Genomic DNA, 26611 nt, shown 5'->3' with positions numbered 1-26611 from the left:
TTAAATAAAATATTTTACTCCAATTAAAAATGATATTTGCACCACTATTTTATTCAGATGTATATATATATATATATAAAATATACCTATGAATGGATGAATATACATGGATGAATAATAATAATTATTCAATAATAATAATAATAATAATAGTGATGTTAAATGTTAGATTCCCAATTCATCAGCACACACTCAGTAAACAAATACCGCAGTCAGTAATTTAATCAAAATGAATTTGCTACAAATCAGAAGTAAAGGTTTATACACACACACACACACACACACACACACACACTAAAAAATGAATTCCACCAAAACAAGTGCAATATCAGTTTATTGTTCTCTCGTCTTTGCACACACTCGCTGAAGAAAGCGTTTTTTATCTGCTTGGTGGAAAACACAAAAAACTTGTAGAAACCCATCGCGAAACACGATGTCGATACACACAAAAAATAAAAAATAAAAATAAAACAAAAGAGCAAGCCATTTTTTAGACGACTCCCTGCAGGAGTGCGTCGTTCATCGGGCGAGAAACACTGAAACGGTGTGGGCGTCCATCAACTTCCATCCCGTCCACTCCACTCTTCCTTCATGTCTTCTTAAGTGACCTTCGGTCCATACAAACTACAAACTACTCTTTGGTACAGATGCACGCGAGTCCATGACTATTTCGCTCGCACACACACACACACACACACACACACGCATACACATACATATTACACACACTAACACACAGCGGGATGGCTGCAAAAAAGGCCGCTACACCGGCGCTGCATATAGAAGTGGGGCAAAAAGGCTTGGGCGTGAGCTGCAGCAGTAGCATAAAATACCACTTTGGGCGATAACGTCGTCGTCGTACCGTGACTGTCTCCTACTCAGCCTCGTCCCTTAGACTGAACCTGGAGGAAACACAGGGGGAATCACTTCAGCCATCGAGGGAATGGTGGACTATTTGTCATTTCCTCAAAAGAAGACAAGAATTTTCCATTCCCTCTTCTGTGTGCAATTGTTACCCTCCTGCCAGTTAGCTTAGCAGTGACAGATGGAGACAGCTGGCCTGTAAAGCCTAGCACGTCATCAAACGCCATTCAATACACAGTCCACATGATGGGATGCTAAGCTAACTAGCAAGAGGCCAGAGAAGCGCACATAGCTTGTCATTGATCTGCTGGGGGAGACTGAAATTGGAATGTGTAGAAGTCATTTTGGTGATCTATTTCTATCCTTGTTGCTGTCATTCTGTTATCTGTTTTTATCCTTGTTGTTGTTCATTTTGATATCTATTTTTTTGACCCTTGTTGTCGTCATTCCATTCTCATCCTAGTTTATTTTATCCTTGTCATTATGCCATCTGTTCCTATATTGTTATTGTCTTCATCCTTTTCATTGTCTCTTCTATTTATATTTAAATTCGTGTTTATTGATATTGTTATTGTTGCGCTGCCATGACAAATTAATTTCCCCAATGCGGATCAATAAAGTATTATCTTATCTTATCTTATTTGCATTCACTCCCCAAGGTTAGTGACTACAGGTAAAGGGAGTACTTAGATGTATGTCAAGGAGGCACTGAATCATTTGGGGAGTACTTTATAGTACTGCATGAAATATCTGTTGTACTGAGCAGATGGAAGAGGATGCCCTGCATGTTCCTTCCATGTGGAAGGAAAATACGTGCGGCGGAAAGGTTCTCACCATTGGGTGACACCAGAGAGAAGGTCGGTCTGCGCCAGCTCGATCTGCACCTGGAATACAGGGAGGAGCTCCATGAGGAGAGCGGCATACCAGGCCGACCTCCAGAGAAAAAAAAAAACGCAAGTGCGAGTTCCAACCTGTCCAATGACGTCGCGGCTCCGGAAGGAGGCAGAGTTGTTCTTCACTGACACGCTGAGGTATCGAAACCTGACGTCGTCCGCGGGGAGGCTGTACTCAAACCTGGAAAGAAGCCCTGAATCACCATCTGATAGTCTGGACTGGAGCGACTTGATGACAACTCACAAATATGTTACCTCTCGTTATATTCTGGGCTTGAATCCTTCTTCTTCACTGCCGTCTTCCTCTTCGTGGCCTTGCTCTTGTCCGGCAGCAGCATGAGCGAGACATAGCTGTCCACAGCGTCCTTGCTCTGGGACGCCAAACCTCTGTTGTTAGAGGGAGAGAACATTGAAGACAACTAACCGCTGGAAGCATTCAGAACCTGGGGTTCATGAAGGAGTGCAGAGTGAAGACCCTCATAGGTCATAGGCCTCTTAGAAACCCATCAGATCTTAGAGAACTCTTAGAGCCCCATCACCCTGTCAGATCTCCACGTGCCCTGGAAACAGGGTTCTTTGTGTTTCCTGGAATCTCTGAAAGCAGAACATGAAATGGAGCATTCAAGTACTAAGCTCTTCTTCTGTGGAACCATCTTCAGATCTCCATCCAGGTGGTAGACACCCTCTCTTTATTTAAGATCAGGCTTCAAACCTTCCTGTTTGAGAAAGCTAACAATTGGCTTAGTCCCAGATGGTGCTGTCATAGGTCTACTCTGCTGAGGGACATCCCAAGATGCACCTCCCTCTATCCTAGGACAACCCATTCCTCCAAGAAATGGAGACATAGCACTTGGACCGAACCACTGTGGCATCTCAGTGGACACACACCTGCAGGCATGGACCACGACGAGCAGCTGTTCCTCTTGTGGTCTGTAGGATAATGATAGCTTCACCTGCCCGTTCCCAGAGGTGGATACGCTGCAGGGCACCAACCCTGTACTGATCATCTCAATCATCCTGGACTCCAGAATCTGTCCAAAGCATGATCAGGATGGGAACTTGACTTAAAAAACAAATTTTTCAAAGACTAAATATCTGAGGACCACCTCACCTTCAGCTCAGCTCTCAGCAGCAGCTGGCTGTCAGGCGCTGCTCCGTCCAGGTGGAACCACCGGTCCAGAACCAGCTGCGGCTCTGCCAGAAGCTCCTTGATGGAGACCACCAGAGAACCCATGGGCTGGTCCCAGCCACTGGACAACTGGAGGAGCAGAAGGGCAGGAGTTAACTTCACCAAAGTGAAGAAGGTCCAATCCTGACGGCCTTCAAAGCAGATAAGTAAACTTACCTTCACCACCAGCATCTGCTGTTTGGGGTCCCGTACCAGGAAGTAGAAGGCCTCCCCCCACTCAGGGCTGGTGCTGCGGTCGCACAGCTTAGGACACAGGGTCAAGAGATGCCGTTAAAGGAAATGGTTCGCCCGACCTACCAACAAAATCGGTTGATTCTGGAGAGCCTCACCTTGGTTTTGTGGCTGATGTCGCCCACCAGCAGCTCGGCTCCAGCTTTGGGTTCCTTCCCACTCCTCTTCAGCTGCGAAGGATGAACGGAAAGAGGCCGTCAGGTCTCAGGCCGCGAGGGGACGGGACAGAGACAAAGCTACAGTACTTACTGGAAGGGAATGCGCCCTCTGGATCTGCACAAAGAGGAAGGCGGCAGAGGGGACAGCTCTGTTCTGGTAGGATTGGAGGCTCTGAAGCTGCAGGACCTGCGACACGGAGACAGGGTGAGGAAGCTGCGAGGTGGCCCCACACCGTCAAGAACCACTGAGCCTACCTGCTCCAGTTTGGAAGGGTCAGACACCTTGGGAACCCATTCCAAGATCAGATGGACCTGGCCGGACTTCACGTCGTTCAGCTTGTACCACTGCAGAAGAAGCACATGTTACAAACAGGTTGAAGGTGGCGCGACGGGATAAAGACTGGTTTGAGCCAAAGACCAACCTGGTCCAGGTAACGGGACCTGATGACTTCATCGAGCTGGACACTGAATCTGGGAAACGAGAAGGACAAACATCCGTGAGATCAATTACAACAACAAAAACTGTTGTCTGCGATGGGGATCGACTGTGGCTCCTTCTAAAGACGCGGACCGAAGATCAGCGCCTCTTCCGAACAATGAGCACCAGTTTTGGCAGACAGAAGCGGCAGACACACACCTGCCCAAGAAGTCATCTGAATCCAAGTCCTTGTCAAATGCCTCCAACTTGATGATCTCGTGGATGCTGAGGCCACTTAGAACCACCTGTTGGAGAACAGGTACAGAAGAACTACATGTTTACTGGAACTGCAAAGAATCATCTGAAGGGGCCGACTGCAAAACCCCCGTTTACCTCGTACATCTCGTTCCACGTGGGATTGAGGTTCTCCTTGATGTAATTGCTCTTGAATGTGGTGCCCCCGATGTGGATTTTTACATAGGGGTCGCTCTTGCCCTTCACCATGCCCCCCATCAGGTTGTCCTTGGCGATCAGGCTCTTGGCCTCCAGCAGGTGGATCCTCAGGAGACCCTGAGGAATATAAAACAGCAGATGTGGACGGGAATTCATGTATTATCTGGAGAACAGAACAGTTCTAATAACTGTCAGTTTGGTTCCAGGAAGTAGCCTCCTCCTTGGGAACCTACTAGTTCTGTAGAACAGAAAGTAGTAAGGGACCAGGGTAGGGACGGGTATGACATGTATGCTTATGTTCCTCCCTCAAAAACAAACCACTCAAGACAAAGAAGAGGAAGACGAAGGGAACAACATGGAGGTGGAAGCTACCACAGCGTTCGTGGAATAATAACCACAGGCTATCAGATGGTTGGAGAGTTTTATCTTCTCCCTACACTGTGTTGCCGTTAGAAGAACACAGCTAACTCTGGACTCACTCAGGCCAAAATGTAGACATTCCTCTGCAAGCCCTAGAAACCTTTGTGAGGTGTAGCAGTCCGAAGAGCTTGGACATCTTCATCGCTCCATTTTGTCACGAGAAAACATCTGACCAGTGATCACCATAGGTTTTAATAATGTGCTGCTGTCTGAATGCACCAGGAAAGCTTTGTTCCTGAGAAGGTTCTAGGAGCTGCAGAAGGTGTGAAAGGAGCTGAATTCATGACATGGTTGTGGTCCTGTGTCTTGGTTTAGACTCTGCCTCCATGAGCAGATGGTGTTTAGACCACAGGCTCCACCCAAATAAACCTCAACCACTACTTCCAGGTTGTATGACAAGAAAAGAGGAAGCGCCTCGCAAGTTTTTCTGAGACGGGAGGATCCGAATCATCTCAAACAACTCAACCAATCACAGCTCGGCCTTGAAGACCGGCCCCACCTCCAAGCCGAAGTCTTGGTTGGGCGTCGTGTGGGGTGGCAGAACCTCAACATCAGCCTCGGGCTTCAAGGGTTCAGCCGGAAGACCGGTCACTGTTGCCTCCGCCAAGGTGTCCACACGGGGGCTGCACACACACACACACACACACACACACACACACACACACACACACACACGGAGAAAACGCCAGAGGTTTCCATGGTGACTACACATGCAATCAATGGATGCTTAAAGCAGAATCTGTTGTTTCTTGAATCTGCCGCCTAACCCCTGAGACGGCGCTCCTTGAGGTCGAGGCTGTGCTGCAGGTTCTTCTTCCTGCAGCCGTGCAGGAACCAGGCTTCCATCCGCCGCCTCCACCTCCTCCACCTGACGAGAAGCACAGGGTAACTCAGGGGGATGAAGAGGAGAACGGCTTTGGGGATGTTTCATCCCAAGACTCACCATCGGGGGGTCGGCGGGGGCTTCGGGAGCCAGTTCTGGGGCTGTCGCATCCATAGCGGGCCTGACAACACACACATCAGATGTATGGTTATGCCAACCATACATCAGAAGGCTTTGAAACAATTTGGAAAAGACGATCATCTCACACCTGATAACTAAGAATAGTTGTTTTTTGAGGTTTTGTCTCTCACACTGAGATTTTACAAAGACTGGGAATCTTACAAGCAGGGCTTAGGGGAGTCGGTGGATCATTTGGTGGCAAAAGAAAAAATCTTTCTTGGTACAAATTATAGTTTAATTTATCAGACCTTCCAGATGTTATTTTGAAAAATGAATGTTTCCGCCTTCGCCTAACTGCCACACTTAACTGTCGCACCACTTGAGATAGAGATGTACTTTAATGATCCATGCTTGGCAAATTGTTTCACAGCAGCAGCATGACATAAAACAACAAGACAATGACAAGCTAGCTACAAATACAAATAAAGAGTTTTTGAAGAGTACAATCTACATTGACATTTTTTCACCAAACACAGAGCAAAGTATCCCAAAGTTATTGTCTAAGAATTAAAATTCAAACTACAATGGCAGCAGAATGTGATCACAAAAGCTGCATCGAAAAACACTGCGGCAGTGAAAGCTAGCTTTGCAAGAGAGAAACTAGTAAACATAGTTTTTTTTACATCTATGCAAATTCATATGTAACATTTTGGATTTGAATGAGTAATGAATTCAGAGTTATTTAACATTTAGGAGTAGTTATATTTATTTTGCATTACATTTGGTTACATGTAGTTACATTTATACTGTTACCATTATATTTTGCCGATGTGGCCCTTGGTGAAAATGAGTTTGACACCCCCGGTATAAAGTGTAATCTTTAAAAAAAAGTTTCTCCATATTAACCAATACATAATGTATATAAATGAATAAATAATGAATAAATAATGAGGAAAGTGGCAATGTGAAGTAGCCCAGTAACAGAGGCGAGCTACTACAAGCTAGCCCTTGAAAAAAATGAGTGAGAAGCAAAAGTCCCTGGAGAGCTTTTTTGAGAGAAAGCGAGCAAACATGGCAGAATTGTCGCAGACTGCCAGCAAAAATAAAGCTGCATTTAAAAGAAAATATAAAGATTCCAACCTAAGTTGCAGGTTCATCACAACAGATGATACACAAACTCTGTGCCTGCTATGCATTATACTAAATAATGTCGGGTGACGTCTTCAAATCTCTGTACCAGTGTTTACGACCCAGGGAAACATCGGCAAACTCTCTTGTTCCTTGTTTCTCTTGTTTCTCTCTTGTTTCTTCGCAGGACAAATTTTCTCCAGCAGCTTGCCTTTGTATCTTTTGATTTGCGGGGTCTTGTAAAAAAGCACTGCTTCCAGTTGCTTCAATTTTTTGACATGTTAATTCCCAGTTAGATTGTTATAGTTTGTGTGTTGCGTGCTGGCAGAGGCTGCGGGCCGGACTTTGGGCATGCCTGTAAGTTTAGTTATATTACTGCACTAATATAAATTGAAATCTTTGTACTCAGATTAAATACTGTGAATTGACAAATTTATTTGAACCCCGGCATCTCTAACCGGTCCTTGGAAACTTTTTCATGCATAAAAGTGACCCCTGGTACCAAAAGGGTCGGGGACTGCCGATTTTCAAGACTACAGCTAGATTCTTTGCACAATTTTTTTTCCCCTCCATGCATTTTCACCATCCATGTATTTGCATACATGGCTTCTGCTATTTCCTGCTATTTTCTGCTATTTCCGTCCTTCTCTGCCTGGCATTGACGTCGGGATTTCCTTCCCGTTCATCTGTACTGACCGACAAATACTGTCTCTGCCACCAATACCGCTCTGGTGATTGTTGGTCTACCAAATTTCCTGTTTTGTTGGAGCTCATCCATTGGTTGTTGATTGCATTGTGTCGCTGTAGAGACTGAAAGACTTGCGATAGTATCAAACATGTTTTCTGTTGAGGTTCTCAGTCATCCAGGTCATGGTGAATTCTTGTGGACTTGACATTTCAGTCCTCATCTGAGAGGCTTCTTCAGTACAGTTTGGAGTTTGTGAATATAACTGCCAGGGTTTTGGGCAGGTCTGGGTTATGGTGGCTTGTTGTGTAAATTTAAGAGTTGATCGGCAGAAACTAGCTCTAAGAGAGTTGTTATGCTAATGGGGTTGTCGTTCGTTGGGACAAAAGAGCAACATTTGTGGGATTACCTGGACTGGGATGTGAAAAGGTAAAGCTAAACAAATGAGTGAAACCTGAAGGATCACATGGACTGAGGCTCATGTGGAAGGTACCAGGGGCTGGTTCTGGTGGTGGCTCTTTCCTGGTTGTTTGGAGGTTGCAAATGGGCCTGGTCTGTGTGTGCAAATCCATCTTGGTATTGATCCACCTATCCTGCTCTCAGGGTCCCAACGGGGAAGGACTCAATCCCACCAGTTACCATGGGAGAGGCATGGTCCATCCAAGACCGGTCATCAGTTGGTCACAGAGGTACATATAGTATAATACAACACACTGTCCCATTTATAGTCTGCTCAATTTAGAAATTAGTCAGAAGAATGTTATTCAATTACATGAGAACCCAAGAGATAACCCATGCATAAAAGCCCAAATCAAATTCCAACCAGGAATTTTTACATTTAGGCAGGAAAAGTAACCATGGGGGCGGCGTGGCACAGGGGGTAGAGCGATTGTCCTTGGAACCAAACATTCCTTAGAACCAAACATCCAAAGTGTTGAGCAAAACACTGAACCCCTAAATGCTCCCCTTGCACTGCTAGATGGCTGCCAACTGCTCATGGCTCATCCATGATGGGTTAAATGCACTAAAGTACTAAAGTACAATAAAATGTAAAAAATTAAAAATCCCAGCACTATATGTTTGTGAAAGGTTGTGTCTCAGACCAGACCATCTGCAAAGGCGTTGCCCTTGTCTTTCAGGTGTAGGTAGAGTGGTGGCTCTCCTGTGTCGGCCCATACGTTGTTTAGCCTCCCCAATGTAGACGTCCTCAAAATCCTTAGTGCAGGTGATAGCATACACCAAATTATGTTATGCCAAGGTGTTTTGTTGTTGGGGTGCACTGTTTTTTTGGGGTGTTGTAGCATTTGAAATGTACCGGTATACAGTGTTTGCTGAACACCCTTCGGCGTTTCTCCGAAACACCAGCACCAGGTATGATAATGTTCTTCCATTTATTGTTGTCTTTTCCCCTGATCTATGTCCCTGTGTCTGGTTGTTTCTGATTTGGTGAGGCTCCAATGTGGATAGCAACAGGATCTCAGGACTTTCCTAATGTGCTGTACCTAAAACTGATGAAGCCTCTCGGATGACGGGTGAAAGGTCTTCAAGTGAAGAAATAAAGTCCGGTTGCCACAACAAGAATCAAACACGTTTGATATTATCACAAGCGCTAGACCAGGAAGAGACCGAGTACAACCAAGATGACGGGACCATGCAGGCATACAGGTAAGATTTTCTTCTAACTTTCAGTTTTAAGTTCTCGACAGCAGAAATTATAAGGCCAGTATTAGCCGTAGCAATGAGTTAAGATCTACCACAACCCTCAGAACTCTCGGCAACGGGACTCACCGCTGGACTGACTCCTCGCTCGGGGGTCCCGGTGCCACCTGGCGGCCCCTGACCTCCTTCTCTGGGTCGGCACCCGAGGGCCGTGGGGCCTCCGTCATCCTCGAGTTCAGGATCTTTTGATGACAAATGTCCGGATGGTTGTTTTGGCTTCGTCCGGCTTCGAGCACGTGTGCAACTCAGCAGCAGCGCATGTGCGACAACACTAACCTTCAGCTCGGCCCTCAGGAGGATCTCACTGTCGGGTGCGGCGCCGTCCAGAGGCATCCAGCGGTCCAGGACCAGCTGAGGCTCGGACAGTAGCTCCCTGACGGGGATCACCAGCGCCCCGAGAGGCTGCTCCCAGCCGCTGGACAGCTGAGGGGGCGGAGCCAAGCGGGTTTATTCAGGAATCAGGACAGAACTCCACCTGCCGGCTCCACCCGCCCACGACTGGACTCACCTTAACCACCAGGTTCTCCTCTGTGGGGTCGCGAACCAGGAAGTGGAAATCCTCGCTCCAGACAGGTGCCCTGGAGCGCTCGCAGACCTGCGCAGTGAATATATGTGAGCACAGGACGCAGGTAAGGAGAAGACGGAAGAGACCCAGACGTCACCGGACCCTCATCCCGTCTTCTCCGGTCCATACCTCGGTCCTGAGGGTCCTGCTGCCGAGTTGCAGCTCGGCACCGGCTTTTGGCTCCTTCCCGCTTCTCTTCAGCTGGACAGGGAGGGAGAACGTTTCACTGCTGCATGGTAGGAGTCCCATGTCTCTCTATCACACACACACACACACACACACACACACACACACACACGGTGAAAGGTGCGGAGGTCTCACGGGCAGAGAGTGGGCTCGGTCCATGTGGATGAACAGCAGGGCTGCAGACGGAACGGCCTTGTTGGTGAACGACAGGAGGGACTGGACCTGCAGAGCCTGTAGGACACACACACACACACACACTTAGCACTGACCAATCAGCAGGGGGGATAGGGGGTGGGGGTGAAAAGCCCTTACGTGGTCCAGCGTGCTGTTGTGGGAAGCCGTGGGCACCCACTCCAGGACCAGACGGACCCGGCCTGACTTGACCCCGTCCAGGGCGAGCCACTGAAAACACACACATGCCTCCGTCACCGGGCGAATGCGCAGCGCCGACCGGGACAGGGGGTCGGCGGCGGACTGACCTGATCCGAGTACTGGTCGCGGATGACGTCGGCCAGGCTGACGCTGCACCTTTAGGACGGAGGAGGAGGAGTCTGGTTTGAAACTGTTGACCAGCAATCAAACAGGACTGGGATTGCAGCGGCTCCTCGCTCACCTTCCCAGGAAGTCGTCTTTGTCCATGTCTTTGTCGAAGAGCTCCACGCGCAGGTCCTGACCAGCCTGAGGTCTCAGCACCACCTGCGGGAACTAGAAGTGAGCTGAGGTCCATGAGGTGGAGGTTTGGGGGGGGGGGGTCTTTCCCACGCACCTCGAACATCTCATTCCACGCCGGGTTGAGGTTCTCTTTGACCACGTTGCTCCTGAACGCCGCTTCACCCACGCTGAGCTTGGCATAGGGGTCGCTTTTGCCCTTCACCATGCCGCCCATCAGGTTGTCCTTGGCAACCAGATCTCTAGCCTCCATCAGGATAACTCTCAGTAACCCCTGCCCAGGGAGAGGAGCACATCTCAGGTTCTCCACTTATTCTGGTCTGGATCTTAGTGGCGAGGGCCCTGTTACCTCGCTGGCGAAGCTGAGGGCCGGTGATGTATGAGGAAGTCGCTCCACTGCGGGAGGCCCTTCCTCCTTCTCCCCCTCCTCCTCTTCCACCGCCCCTTTGGTCATGTCTTCTGCAGGTCCCTCTGGACTAGCATCTCCATCCAGAATCTCCGGGGTGAGGGTCTCCACGGTGGGGGGAGCGTCCACCGAGCTGGAGCTACGAGCAGAGGGTAGAAGTTAAGAGGGCAACTGGGATGCGGCTCCTCGGGTGGAAGGCGTGGAGGAGTTCTCACCGTGTCATGGCGTCCGTCTCCGGCTCCGGACGGACTTTAGGCGCTGCGGCAGCACCTGGACATCTACTGGGAATCAGCATCTGAGGAAGGCGAGGAGGAACGGTCAGGTGACCCTGACTGGGAAGTGGAATGTGAGAACGTGAGAACATCCAAGCTCTACCACCTTGAACTCTGCCCTCAGGAGAACCCGGCTCTCGGGCGAAGCTCCGTCCAGGTGGAACCACTGGTCCAGGACCAGCTGGGGTTCGGAGAGCAACTCCCTTATGGGAACCATCAGAGAGCCTATGGGCAAGGTCCAGGTGTGGGACAGCTGGGGTTGGAGTGGTAGAGAGGGAGAATTCTCCAGATCACACACCTGCATACCAAACCCACCCTTCCAGAGAAGAATCCGTTACCTTGACGACCAGAGTGTCCTCCCTGGGGTTTCTGACAGGCAGGCAGAAGGCCTCATTCCAACAAGGCGACGTGGTGCGGTCACACACCTTCAGGAGACACACACACACACACACCGTCCGGTGTTAGACAGACCCCAGTTTGGTGATATGATATTATTGATAAGTCTGATGGTTGGAGGACCGGGTGGAGGTCGGGGTTGGAGATCTGGGATGGAAGACCTTGGTCTCACCGTGGTTTTGCGGGATGTCTCTCCCAGGACGAGCTCCGCGCCCACCTTCGGCTGTTTCCCGCTCTTCTTCACCTGTAGGACCACAACAATGGGAGTGTTTGCCCACACACACACACACACACACACACACTCACACACACACTTGCGCACAAGTACTCACAGGCAAGCCGTCTGCCTGGTCAATGTAGACGAAGAGTAAGCCAGCGGAGGGGACGACCTTGTTCTTGTAGGTCTGCTTTGAGTGGAACTGCAGAACCTGGGTATAGAATGAGCAGGTACCTTAGAACACAAGCACACACACACACACACACACACACGAACACGCACGCACGCATATACACACACATACACACACAAAAACACAGACACACGCACACCTGATCCAATCTGTCAGACTCCGAGGCTGTTGGCACCCACTCCAGGACCAGGTGGACTCGACCGGACTTCACGTCGCTGAGAGTGTACCACTGATACCACACACACACACACACACACACACACACACACGCAGCCATGTTAGCGAGGGAAGGTGTGGGTTTGAATTAAGTGCTGGTGCTAGCATATCCCACCTGATCTATGTACTGAGCTTCAATGATGTCCTTCAGGTTGACCTTCAGCCTATGGGGTCAGATGTTCAAGCGGTGAGGAACATCTAGAATCTTCATAAAAACACATATGGGTGTTTATGTGTGTGTATGTGTACATTGTCACCTCCCCATGAAGTCGTCCTTCATGTCCATGTCTTTATCAAACACCTCCAGGTGGACCTCCTGCCCCGGCAGCTGGGTTAAGACAACCTTGTGGGGGCAAAGAGCTCATCTGAATATCTTCTCTCCAACACCTTCTCCTCGCCATTCCACGCGCAGTGTTCTGCTCCTCACCTCGTACATCTCACTCCAGGTGGGGTTGAGGTCAGCCTTTACTACCCGGCTCGTGAAGGTTTCGCCCCCAACGTTGAGCTTCACGTAGGGGTCACTCTTGCCCTTCACCATGCCCCCCATCAGGTTGTCCTTGGGGACCAGGTTCTGCCCCGCCAGGAGGTGGATTCTGAGCAGCCCCTGTAGGTCAGAACGGGGGTAAAGGAGGTTGAGAACATACCTGGGAGGAGATACCAGGCTCTGGTTCGCCCCGTTGTTACCTCTGTGGCAAAGCTGGGATGGGGGGAGGTTCGCTGGGGGAGCTTCTTGCCGACCCCGGCCTCCAGGCCAGAGGACACGTCAGCCCTTATGTTCTCCTCGTCCAACCAGAGCAGCTGCGTGGGAATGAAGACAGACAGTGAGCAAGTGGTGACCTCCAGGGGTCTTCAGGAGACCCGACGCCAGCTCTCACCCTGAGGACCGTGTTGATGTAGATGCGGCTGGCATCCCCGGAGTTGTCTAGCTGGAACCACTGGTCCAGAGCCAGGCTGGAGGTGGACAGCAGGCGGGACAGCGGGAGGGTCAGATTGCCCAGCGTCTGCACGCGGTCCACGTCCTTCACCTGGATCGTCCACAGGGAGATCAGCTGATGGCTCAGCGACTTGCTGCGCAGAGCCACCGCCAAAACGTGCAGAAGGTCACCTGGATGTCTATGTCCTGCTTGCGTGGGTCCTGGATGAAGAACGTGAAGGCTTCCTCCCACTCCGGATTGACGGTGGTGTAACACGTCTGAAAGGAACCACAGGGGGAACATCAGGAGGACCACACTTGGACCCACTTCAGTTCGCCTTCAGTTCGACTTGGAGTTGAGAACTCGCTCATCTACTTGCTGGACCGTGTCTACAACCATTTGGACAAGACGGTGAGCACTGTGAGTCATGTTTTTTGACTTCTCCAGTGCTTCCCAAATCATCCGTCCAGCTCTACTGGGTGGGAAGATGACAACGATGAAGGAGGACTCCCCTTTCATGTCCTGGATTATTGACTACCTCACTGGCAGACCACAGTAAGTGTGCCTGTAGCACCGTGTGTCAGACAGAGTGCTAAGCAACATTGGGGGACCCACCTTCTACACCACATGTGTCAAACCCAAGGCCCATGGGCCAAATCTGGCCCGCCATATCATTTTATGTGGCCCGCGAGAACGTCTTAAAAGGTCTGATTGTCTTAAAGTGAAAAAATCACGCGTGTGCATTGATCATAAACTACATTTCCCACAATTCATGCTGATCACGTTAGCTGCTAAGTGACAGCATCGCACCATTATATCTTAGTACATCCCCGTCAATGTTATTTTCAGCAAGTGTAATGGAGAAATATAAATTATCCCTAAAAGTCCAGGAAGTGAAAAGTTGATGTAGATGGAAAGCTGTTTCAAGAAAACTAGGATGGCAAATACATGAATACATGTTTGTGCTTCAAAGAGAAAAAACGTTATGTCTTTTGTGTTATGAGGCAGTGTCGGTTGTCAAAAAGTACAATCTAAGTCGGCATTTTGACACCAGACAAGGAGCTAAGAATCTACCCTTCCGGAGATACAACTAATTGTCCAAGAATTGAAAGCCAAGGTACGATGGCAGCAGAATGTGTTCACGAAAGTCACATCCAAAAACACTGCATGTTTTTTGTTTTTTTTTACACCTATGCAAATTCATATGTAACTTTGGATTTGAATGAGTAATAAATTCAGAGTTATTCAACATCCAGGAGCAATTACATTTTTTTCTCATTCCATTTGGTTACATGTAGTTACGTTTATACCTTTACCATTACATGTGGCCCTTCGACGGCAACTGTTATGCTCACGTGGCCCTCGGGGAAAATGAGTTTGACGCCCCTAATCTACATCACGGACTTCAGCTACCGCGCAGAAACTCTGTCATCTCCAGAAGTTTTCCGATGACTCGGCACTTGTCGGATGTATCAGCCAGGGCGATGAGGTTGACGGTAGACAACTTTGTCACATGTTGTGAGCCAAACAATCTGCGATTCAATGTGGCAAAGACGAAGGAACTTGTAGTGGACCTTAGAAGGACAAAGGAGCCGGTGACCCCTGTCTTCATCAAGGGGGCTAGCGTGGACATTGCGGTTTACTACAAGTATCTTGGGGAAGTCGTTGACAACAAACTGGACTGGGGAAAGAACACCGACAACCTGTGCAAGAAGGGCCGGAGCCGCCTCTATCTGCTGAGTTAACTAAGGTCCTTTACCATCTACAGGACCATGCTTTAAAATGTTCTACAAGTCTGTTGTCTGATGTCCATCTTCTATGCTGTGCTGTGCTGGGGCAGGAGGCTGAGAATAGCCAACAGACCAAACAGACTGATCCACCGAGCCAGTGACGGTATTGGAGAGAAGCTGGACCCTCTGACGATTGTGTCAGATAGGAGGAGGCTTCACAAGGTGAAGGTCATCTTAGACACTTTGACCAACCCACTCCACAACGTGCTGGTCAGGTACAGAAGTTCTTTCCAACAGACTGATCCCATTACAAAACACCGCAGAGCGCCATAAGCAATCATTCCTTCTGGCAGCCATTAAACTGTATAATTTGTCACTCTGAGTGTCAGGGTATTCTGGCTGTCAGAATGCAATCATTATCTGTACTATATGTGTAATAGTTCCAATGTTCTCTGTGCAATGACAGTTTTACTGTACAAAAGCCCTGATTTATACACATAAATACAACATGTAATCATAGACATGTACTTGTAAGTACACATTTATTTAGATCAATCATATTTTTACATACCTTTAACTTTTTTTTTATTTCTTTCTTTTGATCTTTACTGTTTTTTATTTTATTTTTATTATTTGCTATTTTATTCTTTATTTTTATATGCGTTCTATTTTGACTCTTCCCTACTTTACTCCGTTGCAGGAGCTTCTTTCACCAAATAGCGCTTTCCCCCTGGGGGATCAATAAAGTATTCTGATTCTGATGCTCTTCAGATAGAGACCGAGGCTCCACTAGCACGTGTTAGCTTAGCCAGCCAAACCGGAGGAGCCAGAGTCACCATGCTGAGACACAGTAAGAGGAGCCTCTGCAGCCCAGACACATGTATGGGATGGAATGGTGACTTCCCCAAAAAGGAAGCCACAGAGATGGACTCTCGTCATTAAAAGTCATCATCTACATCACTGATCCCAGCTGTGAGTAGGCAAGAGGAATGGGTTCAACTTGGGTGAATCACAGGGCCTCATATAGAGGCATACAACCACTCACTCTCCCATTAACACTTCTGGACACTACAGGGTCTCCAAGGAATCTCTTGGACTTTGACAGGAACCCAGAGAACACGGAGGAACCCCATAGAAGACACGGGGAGAACACGGAGACCCCGCACGTAAAGGAACCCTGTGGTGGTCCGACCTGGGACCTACTAGCTGTGAGGTGGAGTAACAAAGACCTGCTCCTAGGGGCCATCCAGGTAGACCCCATTGCCCAAAGACCGTCTCGTAACTCAGTCGCATTAGAACCAAACTGTTTCAGATCTTGACAAGAAGAAAATGGACTAGCTTGAATGGAGGGGTTCTTCACCCCTGAGTGTGTACCTTGCTCTCCCTCGTAATGTCCTGAACTGACAGCTGCACCATCGGACTGGGCTCCTTGTTGCCCTTCTTCATCTGGAGACATGGAGAAGACAAACCCAGTTAGAGGCTCAGACGTGAACAAAGACCTTCTTTGACCAGACAGCAGAGGGACATCTTTATTTGCAAGTCTGGCCCACATGCTGTTGTTAGCTTGTTGGGCTCGCCATGGCAACGGCGAAAAATAGATCAAGGGAAGCATTGGTGTAGAGAGCGCAATCAGGAAGTAGAAATGTGCAGCGGAGGGGGCGCAGCTCCGCGGCAGCTGTCTGCTTCACGGCGGCACAGCAGAATTAGCAGAGCCCAAAATATGCGTGTCTAACAGGCGATTCACCGCCGACTGGGTGAGCAACGCAAGGTCATAGGTTAGAACGACAACTGGAGGAATGTCAAACAGATGGCAGTGACTGTTTGGCCGATGTTGAAACCACATACAGGAAGTCACGCTGCAAAGCATTGGCTGGCAGGGCGGCAAGGCACTGACTCACGGGAAGCGCCTCAGCCTTGTCAAGGTACACCACCAAGATGGCTGCCGAGGGCGGATCTGTGGTCTTGCAGATCACGCTCTCGTTCCTCTTCAGGATCTGAAACAGAGACCGGTCTGTCAGCCGCCGTCGCCCAGTCCGCCGGTCGCCGGGACGACAAGTCGGAGTCCCACCTGCTCGAGTCGGTCAGTGGCGGGCAACAGGGCCAACCACTCCAGCCTCAGACGGACACGTCCCGATGGTGCTTCCTTCAACGTGAACCACTGGGGACGCCGCGACCATCCCGCCGTTAACGGAGGGCTTTTTGAATCCGCGATACAACTGACGGGAGCATTTACTCACCTCGTCCACAGCGATGGACTTCTTTACGATGCCCAAATCCAGCTGGGCCCTTGGAGGAGCATAAAAAGAATGAGCGTACATTCGGAAAAGCTCAGGAGTGGAATCGTGTAGGACGTACGATGTTAACGGAAGGGTGGAAAACGACACCGCAGGACTGAACATGAGCGAAGGAGATGATCGATGCACAAGTACCTGCCCAGGAAATCATCTTGGTCGGGGTCTTTGTCATAAACCTCCACCTCCAGTTCCTGACCAGGCACTTCGTGGACTATAACCTGATGTGTCAGACACACAAAGACACTGAGACGGGGGTCTGCGTGGACCAAGGTGACCTTCTGGCACTCGGACAGCCGAACCCCTCCCACAGAGAGAAGATGGGTCTACCCATGCTTGTGTACGTGGAGACATGATGGGACGATAAAGATGGGAACTCCTCCTCGGTTGTCCTCACCTCATACATCTCCCCCCACTTGGGTGAGTCCGTGTTATCCACGTGCTGCGAGGTGAAGGTCTGAGGACCAACCCTCAGGATGGCGTAGGGGTCGGACAGGCCGGCAATGACCCCCTTGACGTAGTTATCCTTCGCGGCGAGATTCTGGGCCTCCAGGAGGTGGATGCGGACCACGCCCTGAGGAAGATCACGGCGGGGGATTGGAGTCGGGTAACAGCACCAAAACCATCAGCGAGATGTTTTTTGTTTTTCTTTACCCTGGGCAACGGGGAGCGGAGCTGGGCCACATGCAGGCCTGGAACCAGCGGGACCACAAGGCGGTTTGGCAGCACCAAGAAGGACGCGATGGCGTCCATGATCATGCTGTCAGACATGACACTGCCACAAACAAACATATCTTTGTCTCATTATACGCAGATGACATCCTCCTCGTGGTAAAACACCCTTGTCGGGATCCCGGTGACTCACTTCAGGCCCGGGATGTCCAACAGGTTGGTCAGTCCGGTCCAGTTGATGTCAAGTTTCTGGTTTGCGGATAACACAGACAGACCAATCAATCCCCATTGACGAAGAGTCAATAACGTGGAACCCGAGTGAGATGATAGGACAGTGGATGAAAGGTCACAGGGGCAAATGGACCGAGAGTGAACGTGATGTTCACAACAGTAAGCATACGTACCGGCCTGCGGATGAAGAACATGGTGACAGCGCCCACGATGGGCACGTCTCCAATCAGGGGCTCCAGGATCACCCGCATCATCCCGCTCAGCTATGATGCAGATATGGGAGGAGAGTTGCTGAAGGACAATCGGGGTATTCTACTTATTAAACCTCTTCAGAGAGGTTGGGGCTCCTCCCGGTCTTAAGTGTTCCGCAAAAAAAAAGCACATCAGCTACAATCAACTCTCATTGGGGCCCCTCAAAGACGGTGAGGGTCCCTCCCGGTCTTAAGAGTTCCGGGAAAACAAAAGTAAGACGATGGAGGAGACAAGTCGCTCTACTGACAAAGTTTTCATCTGAAGGTACAACTGCCTCTCATTGGGGCCAATCAAAGATGTTGGGGGTCCCTCCTGGTCTTAAGAGTTCCATCAAAGCAAAAGACAGGAGATGGTGTTCTGGCTGAAACAAGACGATCTAACGCCGAAAAGTTTTCACCTGAGGGTACAATCGCCTCTAACTGGGGGTTGAGGTTATTCTAAATAGTCCTTTACGCACCTGTATGCCTTTGACCCCAGCCTTGCAGAAGTACCTCTTCACCTCCACGTTGATCTCCACGTTGCCGATGTAGCTGAGAGATGGAGAGAGGGGGAAGACGTCACCGGTGATGATTCCTCTAAAGCAGGGGTGTCAAACTCAAATACACAGTGGGCCAAAATTCAAAACTGGGTTAAAGTCGTGGGCCAAAATTGATTTTTATTGAAAAATATCTTCCTCCAGATATAACAATGAACCTTTTCACACGGACCCAAACAAGTCTTGCTTAAAAACTGAATACGGAACGAGCAAAGCTTAGTACTATACAATGTATAACAATTGCGCACCTGCAAAATTGAAATTCAAATTAAACATATTAATGGGCATTCGTTTCTTAGATAAAAACCGTATGCCTCTTTGTATTCGCAGCCTTCTGAATTAAATTTCAGCAGTATCCTTTTTCCACAAGCTAATAATAAAGGTAAAAATAAACCAACAATAATAAACCAATTAACTAATAATAATGTTCAAGCCCACGTCTTGGCGTGGCAAGAAAAAGTGCATAAATAAAACGATAATTATAGCTCAGTTTGCTACACACCGATCCACTCTGATCCTCTGCCTTTCTTTTCGCCATTTTTCGGTGTGGGAATTAGTAAAACATTACTATGACTACTGTTAACAGAGGAGAGGGCGTTTACTGGTCCTGTCGTGATTTTCACACCAAAACACAAGCAGCAGGCCAGAGTTTGACACCTATGCTCTAAAGGGTAACGTAAAAAAATAACACATGGAAGACCCTTTACCTGATGTACAGATCTAGAAGGACCTGGCCCTTGTCGTTCTCCGTGTGAGCCTTGATCCCCACCACCTTCATGGCCTGCGGCAAAAAAACAACACATCCAGCTTGAAGTTTCGGAAAGACACAGCGGCGCGGGCGTCAATTTTGAGGATGTTACCTTGTCCCCCATGTCCACCTTCGTGAAGCTGAGGGTCTGGAGGTGGGTGCTTGACGCTCGAATGGACGGGGCGATGGTCTCCACCAGCAGCTTCTCCATGTACTGGCCGACGAAGGGCCAGACCTGCTGCAGGACCTGCACATAGCAGCAGACATGGACATTTACCTGCAGGCTTGGATCCAATCAAAAGTGACATATTCAGGACCAACCCTCGGAGATCTGCGTTCCAGCTGAGCAGAATGTGGATGGTTGCATACGGGGTTTATAGCACAGCGAAGAACAGCCGCTTCTGGACGGCATGAGATTCACATGTTACAACAGACTCATCCAGGTGGAGACTCTACATTAACCTGATTTAAATGAAAGGGTGAATAGTTGCATGCCCCTATGAATGAAATGGTGAATGGTTCAGTCTCTACATGTGTGAATGAAAAGGTGAATGGTTGTATGTTTCTATATCTCGTGTGAATGGCTATATATTCTATGATATGTGAATGAAATGGTGAGTAATTGTATCTCTCTATATGTAATATGATGACAGGGTGAATGCTTGTATGTCTAAACGATTTTGAATATATTTCTCAATATGACAAGTTAATGGAAGGGTGAATTATTATATTTCTCTATACGACATGTGAATGAAAGGTTGAATTATTATCTCAATATGACATGTGAATGAAAGGGTGAGTGGTGGTATGTTTTTATATCTCTTGTGAATAGTTATATGACTATGATATGTGAATGAAAGAGTGAATGGTCGTATGCTTCCATATGAAAATGAACTGCCTCCAAATGCCATGCGAATGATTGCATGTCTCTATATGTCATCTGAATGAGAGCTTGAATGGTTGTGTATGTCAATGAAAAGGCGAATGGCTGTATGTCTCTATGTTATTTGAATAAAAGGGGGACTGGTTGTGTCCCTTTATGTGTAAATGAAAGGGTGAATGTCTGTATGGAAGGGTGAATTATTATCTCAATATGACAAGTGAATGACAGGGTGAATGGTGTGGCTCTATATGTGTGAATGAGAGGGTGAATGTACGTGGCCCCCAGGATCAATCCAAGGGGGACCCCAACTCTCGCCCAATGACAACAGCAATAGACTCTAGGACTCCGTCATCCTGACTGCAGGTTAAGCGGTATGGATGATGAATGAACGCACAAATGAATGAATGAATGAAACTTAGAAATCGTCGCAGTCCCTGTCAACCCCTCTCTGTATCCAGGCTCGGGGGATTCACTTCCTCACGTCACTTTATCTGATGTTTGTCGAAGCATTTCCTGGTTGCCTCCCGTCCCGCGGGCGGTCTGATGACTGACGGAGGCGGCTGTGACCAGCTGACGCTCCTCCACTGTCCACAAGACCCACCCACACACACACACATATGCACACACTTTGCTATGTTTACATGCATCTCGGTGCTTTTTCGTGCTTCTGTGTGCAGCGCCACTCTTGGTCCAAGCTGGGCAGGAGGGAAGAGTGACTCATCATCTGCGCAAACAACAAGGGAATCTGCTGATACCCCGTATCCTCCCCCCTGGCCATGAAGTCTCAAGCCTCCGCTTTGTCTCTCAAGACCTCGTGGCTTCCTTCAGAGTGAATTATTTCATTCCTGTCATCTCCATTAATGGCCAGAGTTAGAGAGTGTGTGTGTGATGGGGCACAATGGTTGTGACTTTGTGCTTTTTTTTTTTTTTTCCCCCAGCTCCCCCCTCCTCCTTTCTCTTGCGAGCTGGCTCTGGCTCCCAACTAAATGGAAATTTTTGAGAGAGCGGTCTGGCTCTGGGCCTGCCTGCCCGGTCTGCAGAAGAAAAGGGAGACTATGGCGGCGGCGGGTTGGTGGTGGTGGTGGTGGTGGGGCTTCAGGGAGGACGGCCTTCCCGGTGTTGTGGCAGTGAGCGTAATGACAGCAACTGCTCCGTGTAGAGGAAAACAAAAATTTACCTTGTTCAACCACTCCACCTTTTCCACATCCGGGAAGTTTATCTGCAAAAAAGGAAAAAAAATGACATATGTATATATATATAAATGTGTGTGTGTGTGTGTGTGTGTGTGTGTGTGTGTGTGTGTGTGTGTGATTCAAACAGGATGTTACGTCAGGTAGGGTAGGAGGGGGGGGTCTAGCAGATCTGGAAACTAAATCACACACCTTCAGATTTGGGTGGAAAAGAACCCCCCCCTTCCACAAAAAAAAACAAACAAAAAACAAATTTAAATCTGACAATTACGCGTTATTTTCAGTCACTCGCTGTCTAAGTAACTAGATACCACCCGTGTGTGTGTAACCTCCTCCTCCCTGGCCTTTCTCTTCGGAGTTTTATAAGACTTTTTCCGCGGTAGGAAGAGGCCTGTCTGGGTGTGGCCAGATGTTGTGACTCAGAACATGTGGACCAGAGTTTCTAATTTGGGATCGCACGGATCGGAGGAGGGAAGGGGTGGGGGTGGGGGGTCGATACGTCCGCAGTGCCTTGCAGGACGGGTGGGGGGGGGTGGGAGATCAGGAAGTGATGTCAAAACCCACGTTTGCGCCGAAAGACATTAAAAATATTTATTAGTGAAATCACGACGTGTGTGAACTCTATTCGAAGAGTAGTGGGTTGTTTGTGTGTGTTGTGTGTGTTGTGGGGAGAAGTGGGGAAGGGGGGGGTTCTTACCCACGCCGGGATGTCCCGTTTGCCCCTAGAGACGGCGGCGGACGCGCAGTCCTGTTCGTCGTGGAGCAGCTGCATGGCGGCACGCAGGCGCTCCTCCTTGGCCCCCCGGGCGTGTTTCCAGCCGGTGTAGACCACCATGCCGAACAGCAGCAAGCTGGTGCTGACCCGGTAGAACCCGGCCAGGTACACGGGCAACAGCGCGCCCAGGCATTTCCCGAACGTCCACAGAACCGCGACGGCGTCGATGCCTTTGCTTTGGGGCAGCTGCGCTACGGCGTCTCCCGGCTGCGGCTCCCCGGCGGGCCCCGGTTCTCCGGCGGGCCCCGGTTCTCCAGCGGGCCCCGGGCCCGGCGGAGCCGCGCTCGGTTCGGATTCGTCGTTTTGCATGGCGAGAAGTTATCAAAAGTGGGAGGGTAGAAAAAATAAGAAAACGATCCCGGAAATGCAGCTGTTGCAGAACCGGACCTGAGCTAACTTTTTTTTTTTTTTTTAAAAAAAAAAAGGAAAATACCTCGTTAGAGTCCAAATCGCATTGTTTTTTTTTTGTTTGTTTTTCCACGCTAACGCTGCGCAACTGGGTCCCTGATCAGACAAACTGAAGCTCCGCCGCCGCCGGTCCCGTTATCCGAGGCAGACCACGCCCACCCGGGGGGCGGCGGACTGGACGTCACCGCATTGCAGCGCGTCAATCACCCGCTGACACCGCGGCCGGATCGTCTCCGATGCGGAGGAAACCCGCGGGCGGACGACGGACGCGGCTGTGCGCGTTTGGAGAACAACCCGGATGTGGAGTCCGTTAACACAACGTGCGCCGCGCCCACTGAGCAGGACCTGCGGGGGGGTTGGAGAGCTGGATCATTTTTATTTCGCACCTGAACATCTCGAACCCGTTCTTCCGGGTGCAAAGTTAAAATTAAGCGCAGAAAACTTCAGACGCCCCCCCCCCTCCCACAAAAAAGATGAGTGCAGCAGTTTAGTGATGACATCACATGATGTCAGGTGGTCACCATGTTTGAGAAGGTCCCTTTGGTACATTAACAATGTTCACAGATCACTTCCTGTGCAGGGGGGGTTACAATCGAACACACTTCCTGTTATGTTGCCGGATTGGCTTTTATCGACCCCTGCGCCATACAAACAAGACAATGTGTGCGTGCTAATGCGGCAGGGTGGTGATCCTCATGCTCTGGCTGGCAATGGGGTAGGACACCATGGGGGAAGTGGCGTGGCTCATGGTGATCCCAGGGAGGGGCTGCGTCATGGACACGGCCACCGGCGCCACCGACACAGCTACTGGCGCCATGGAGACGGGCGGCGCCATGCCCTGGGCGATAGTCTGTGCGAGGGCAGCGGAGAGCGGGGCGATCTCCGGGTTGAGGTGGGGGGGTGGCGCGGTGGGCGGTGCAGCGTTGGCCGGGGGCGCGGCCGGGGCACCGGTGGGAGCCACCAGGTCCTGCTGGGTGACGGGCCGCGGCTGCAGGCCGGCGCTGCTCAGCGTGGTGTGAGTCTGGGCGATGCTGTGGTTGTAGGAGCTGACCGAGCCCACGGGGGGCGCGAGAGTCTGCTCGCTCGGGGCCGGCGTGGAGGACAGGGTCATCACCTTGGCCTGGCTCCGGAACTGGGCGTTCTGTTCCAACAGGACCTCATTGGTGGCGATGAGATTGGACACCTGGGAAGAGCAGAGGGGAGACGGACCTTTCACACCAAACACCTCCGGGCATCTGAATATGTTCGTCACGCAGTCCTGCAACACAACATCTCCACTCTGCCGCCAAAAACACGGTCAGAGATGCATTTGAAGACCCGCCCCCACCACCTGCAGCTCCTGATAAGCGCAGGGATGGGCTGCCCTCAGGATGCCACGTTGAACGTGTCGCTGGTGACTGCACTTTCTTTACGTTCCCCCGCCCAGACACCTTGGCCAGGTCTCCCTCCGGAGTCTTCTTGGGTCGGGCCCGTGAGCGGATCCCCTCCCCAGCCATGATCTGAGACACAATCATTCCACCGGCAATCCTCTGAGCCCGCCAGGACCTGCCATCTCATGCCTCCTAATGGCGGCCTGCAGGGCCCTCCCTGCAAGGGCACGTGCTTCCTGTTGGCAGCGCAGGGGGAATTCAGCACAAGTCTGAACAGCAGTCGCAAGGCTGGTAATTGACTTTTCCCAGAGCCGTCTTGAGATGGAATCTAAAAAGCACGTGTCTGTGAGCATGGCCCCAAACCCGGTTTGTGAGGTTTACATCAAACAGAAACACAGTGGGAACCTTTTTAGACGTTACATCCACCCCCTTTCTAACCTGTTTTTTCAACTCCTCCACCCTCTTCCTCAGCAGGGAGTTTTCCTCCTCCAGGAACCTGTACTCCAGAGGGCGCGGGGGGAGTGTGGCCTGGACCCCCAGCTCGTAGTGTCCGCCCACGCTACCGTCCGCCAGTCGCAGCCCCTCCAAGCGCCGCCTCTTGAGCTGCAGGGTGCTGTGGTCCATTGAGGCCTCCAGGGAGCTGGCGTCAAACAGCCCGCTCTCCAATAGGGGGTCGTACACGGAGCAGGAGCTCCTGTCAAAGCGTCTCTGACCCGACGCGCCTAACGACAGGCATCCGCTCATCCCGCCGGTGCTGGCTCCTCCGACCCCCGACAGACCAGTGTCTCTGCAGCCCCCCAAGCTGGGGCACCCCATCCCCATCATATTGTTCCCGCCGCCACCTCCCACAAGTCCTTGCACTCCCCCGCACACCCCCCCGCCCCCACCGCCACCGTTTATCCCGCCCCCAGCGTTCGCCATCCCTCCGGCGCTCGGCCCTATGACGCCGGGCACTCCCACTCTGGAAGTCTCGTATTCGTAGTCCTTCTTCAGGTGGCGAAATTTACATTTGTTGCCCCTCTGGCACTCCCCTTTCAGGAAGTCTCTGCAGATGGGAACCTCGCCCCGGCTGTGGGGTAGATCCAGGGGGGACAGACCCAGTCGGGCCGCGACCTTCCCCCTCAATCTGAGGGGCAGCTCCCCTGTTTTCTTGTAATGGTCCTCGTCCTCCTTCGATCCGTGCACGAAGCGGCAGTTGGAGCGCAGGCACTCCTTGTTCTGGTGGTCATGGCAGAAGATGAACTCGTTCTTCTGCACTCCCAGGTCTGGCACCTCGTTGAAATCTGGGTGCCTGAAGCGGCAGCGTTTCCCCCGCTTGCACACGTTTCGGATAAAATCCCTGCAGACTCCGTCCAGCGCCAGTCCAGCACCATTTGCACAACCGTTGCCGTTTCCCAGTGCCCCTCCTCCCCCCATACCCGCAGAGACGTTGCCTCCGACACCGCCTCCCGAGCCCCCCCTGCCCTCAGCGGAGCAGCCTGCCAAACCAGAGCCAGGCCCCCCGTCCTCACTCAGACCGCCAACACTCCCGCCACCGCCTGACAGGTAGGAGGCGTCCCGGTCAGGCATGGCGCTTGGCCCGGCTCAGGGTGAAAACAGCACTCATGTGTGTGTGTGTGTGTGTGTGGGAGGGGGGCATGGAGCGGCTGGGGTGTCCAGCTCCACATTCACATGGGTCAAAATGAGGGAGGGAGGGCAGGTGGTGTCCTCCTTGGCCTGTTGGGGATCTCCAGACGGATGATCTGAAAGTAAAAATACAAATGGGACATAGTTAAAAGTCGCAGTGGAGGTGAATAGGAGCACCAGGTGGGGGGAGGATGGACCAGCTGGAGAGAAGAAAACAAGCACAACAAGTGACGCAGACTGGTAAGCAACAGGAAGCAATTTTGGAGAAACTAGAGAAAGACAGCGGCAGGGACTGAGTATTAGCCCTGCGAAACGTAAACATTTCAAAGGCTAAACGTAGGCGTAAATAACCGTGTTAACAGCCGAGCCACAGAGCACTCCTTGCCCATCCCCATGTCCGGCCCCCGGGTCTCCCGGCCTTACACCCACCGCGCTACACGGCTAAAAGTAACGGTGGTGGGTGGTTTGGCTAGCGGATGCTAACGCAAGTAGGGGGGGGTAGCTAGCTGATGCTAACGCTAGTAGGGGGTTTGGCTAGCGCATGCTAGCATTGTCTTACCGAGTGGCGGCCGTCGGAGTCCGGAGTGGGAAGGCCAGGTGGCTCACCAGCCCAAAGCTCAGCGCTCCGTCGCGTCAAAAATCAGAACGAAACCGTCACCGCCGACGGCAACAACAAAGGTTGCATTATTTGGGCTCCCACAAGGCCCCGGTTACTGTTTACCACCTTTCCGGACCAACGAAGAAGATCCTCTCTTACTCTGCGCC

General features: G+C 50.7%; 2 protein-coding genes across 2 annotated transcripts; both read right to left on the bottom strand.

Annotated features, from left to right (window-relative positions):
- Nucleotides 1–316: 316 nt before the first annotated feature.
- LOC147222079 (uncharacterized) lies at nucleotides 317–23213 on the bottom strand. The gene is made up of 52 exons (XM_086168688.1): nucleotides 22365–23213; nucleotides 21655–21696; nucleotides 19707–19841; nucleotides 19554–19627; nucleotides 18769–18841; nucleotides 18233–18322; nucleotides 18022–18077; nucleotides 17811–17931; nucleotides 17554–17730; nucleotides 17295–17377; nucleotides 17103–17151; nucleotides 16934–17023; nucleotides 16764–16859; nucleotides 16240–16311; nucleotides 13327–13413; nucleotides 13097–13246; nucleotides 12906–13019; nucleotides 12649–12825; nucleotides 12479–12564; nucleotides 12337–12385; nucleotides 12145–12234; nucleotides 11928–12023; nucleotides 11768–11839; nucleotides 11538–11624; nucleotides 11306–11452; nucleotides 11143–11222; nucleotides 10871–11066; nucleotides 10619–10795; nucleotides 10466–10548; nucleotides 10332–10380; nucleotides 10165–10254; nucleotides 9988–10083; nucleotides 9796–9867; nucleotides 9610–9696; nucleotides 9378–9524; nucleotides 9171–9283; nucleotides 5570–5630; nucleotides 5394–5494; nucleotides 5126–5249; nucleotides 4147–4323; nucleotides 3973–4058; nucleotides 3758–3806; nucleotides 3591–3680; nucleotides 3427–3522; nucleotides 3276–3347; nucleotides 3103–3189; nucleotides 2869–3015; nucleotides 2646–2788; nucleotides 2013–2144; nucleotides 1836–1938; nucleotides 1699–1748; nucleotides 317–902 (listed from the first exon to the last, which is right to left on the bottom strand). The coding sequence occupies exons 1-52, from the start codon at nucleotides 22749–22751 to the stop codon at nucleotides 875–877; spliced, it is 5436 nt and encodes a 1811-aa protein (XP_086024814.1). The 5' UTR covers nucleotides 22752–23213; the 3' UTR covers nucleotides 317–874.
- A 123-nt stretch (nucleotides 23214–23336) lies between these two features.
- On the bottom strand, nucleotides 23337–26604 carry zc3h10 (zinc finger CCCH-type containing 10). Its single transcript, XM_086168689.1, has 3 exons — nucleotides 26406–26604; nucleotides 24659–25962; nucleotides 23337–24033 (listed from the first exon to the last, which is right to left on the bottom strand). Exons 2-3 carry the CDS (start codon nucleotides 25787–25789, stop codon nucleotides 23521–23523), a joined length of 1644 nt encoding a protein of 547 aa, XP_086024815.1. The 5' UTR covers nucleotides 25790–25962; nucleotides 26406–26604; the 3' UTR covers nucleotides 23337–23520.
- Between the last annotated feature and the right edge of the window lie 7 nt (nucleotides 26605–26611).

Source organism: Fistularia commersonii, chromosome 21, assembly GCF_037954325.1.
Source record: "Fistularia commersonii isolate RoL2024-O1a breed Wild chromosome 21, RoL_Fcom_v1.0, whole genome shotgun sequence".
Lineage (NCBI taxonomy): Eukaryota > Metazoa > Chordata > Actinopteri > Syngnathiformes > Fistulariidae > Fistularia > Fistularia commersonii.
This window is presented reverse-complemented; position numbering and strand designations above follow the sequence as displayed.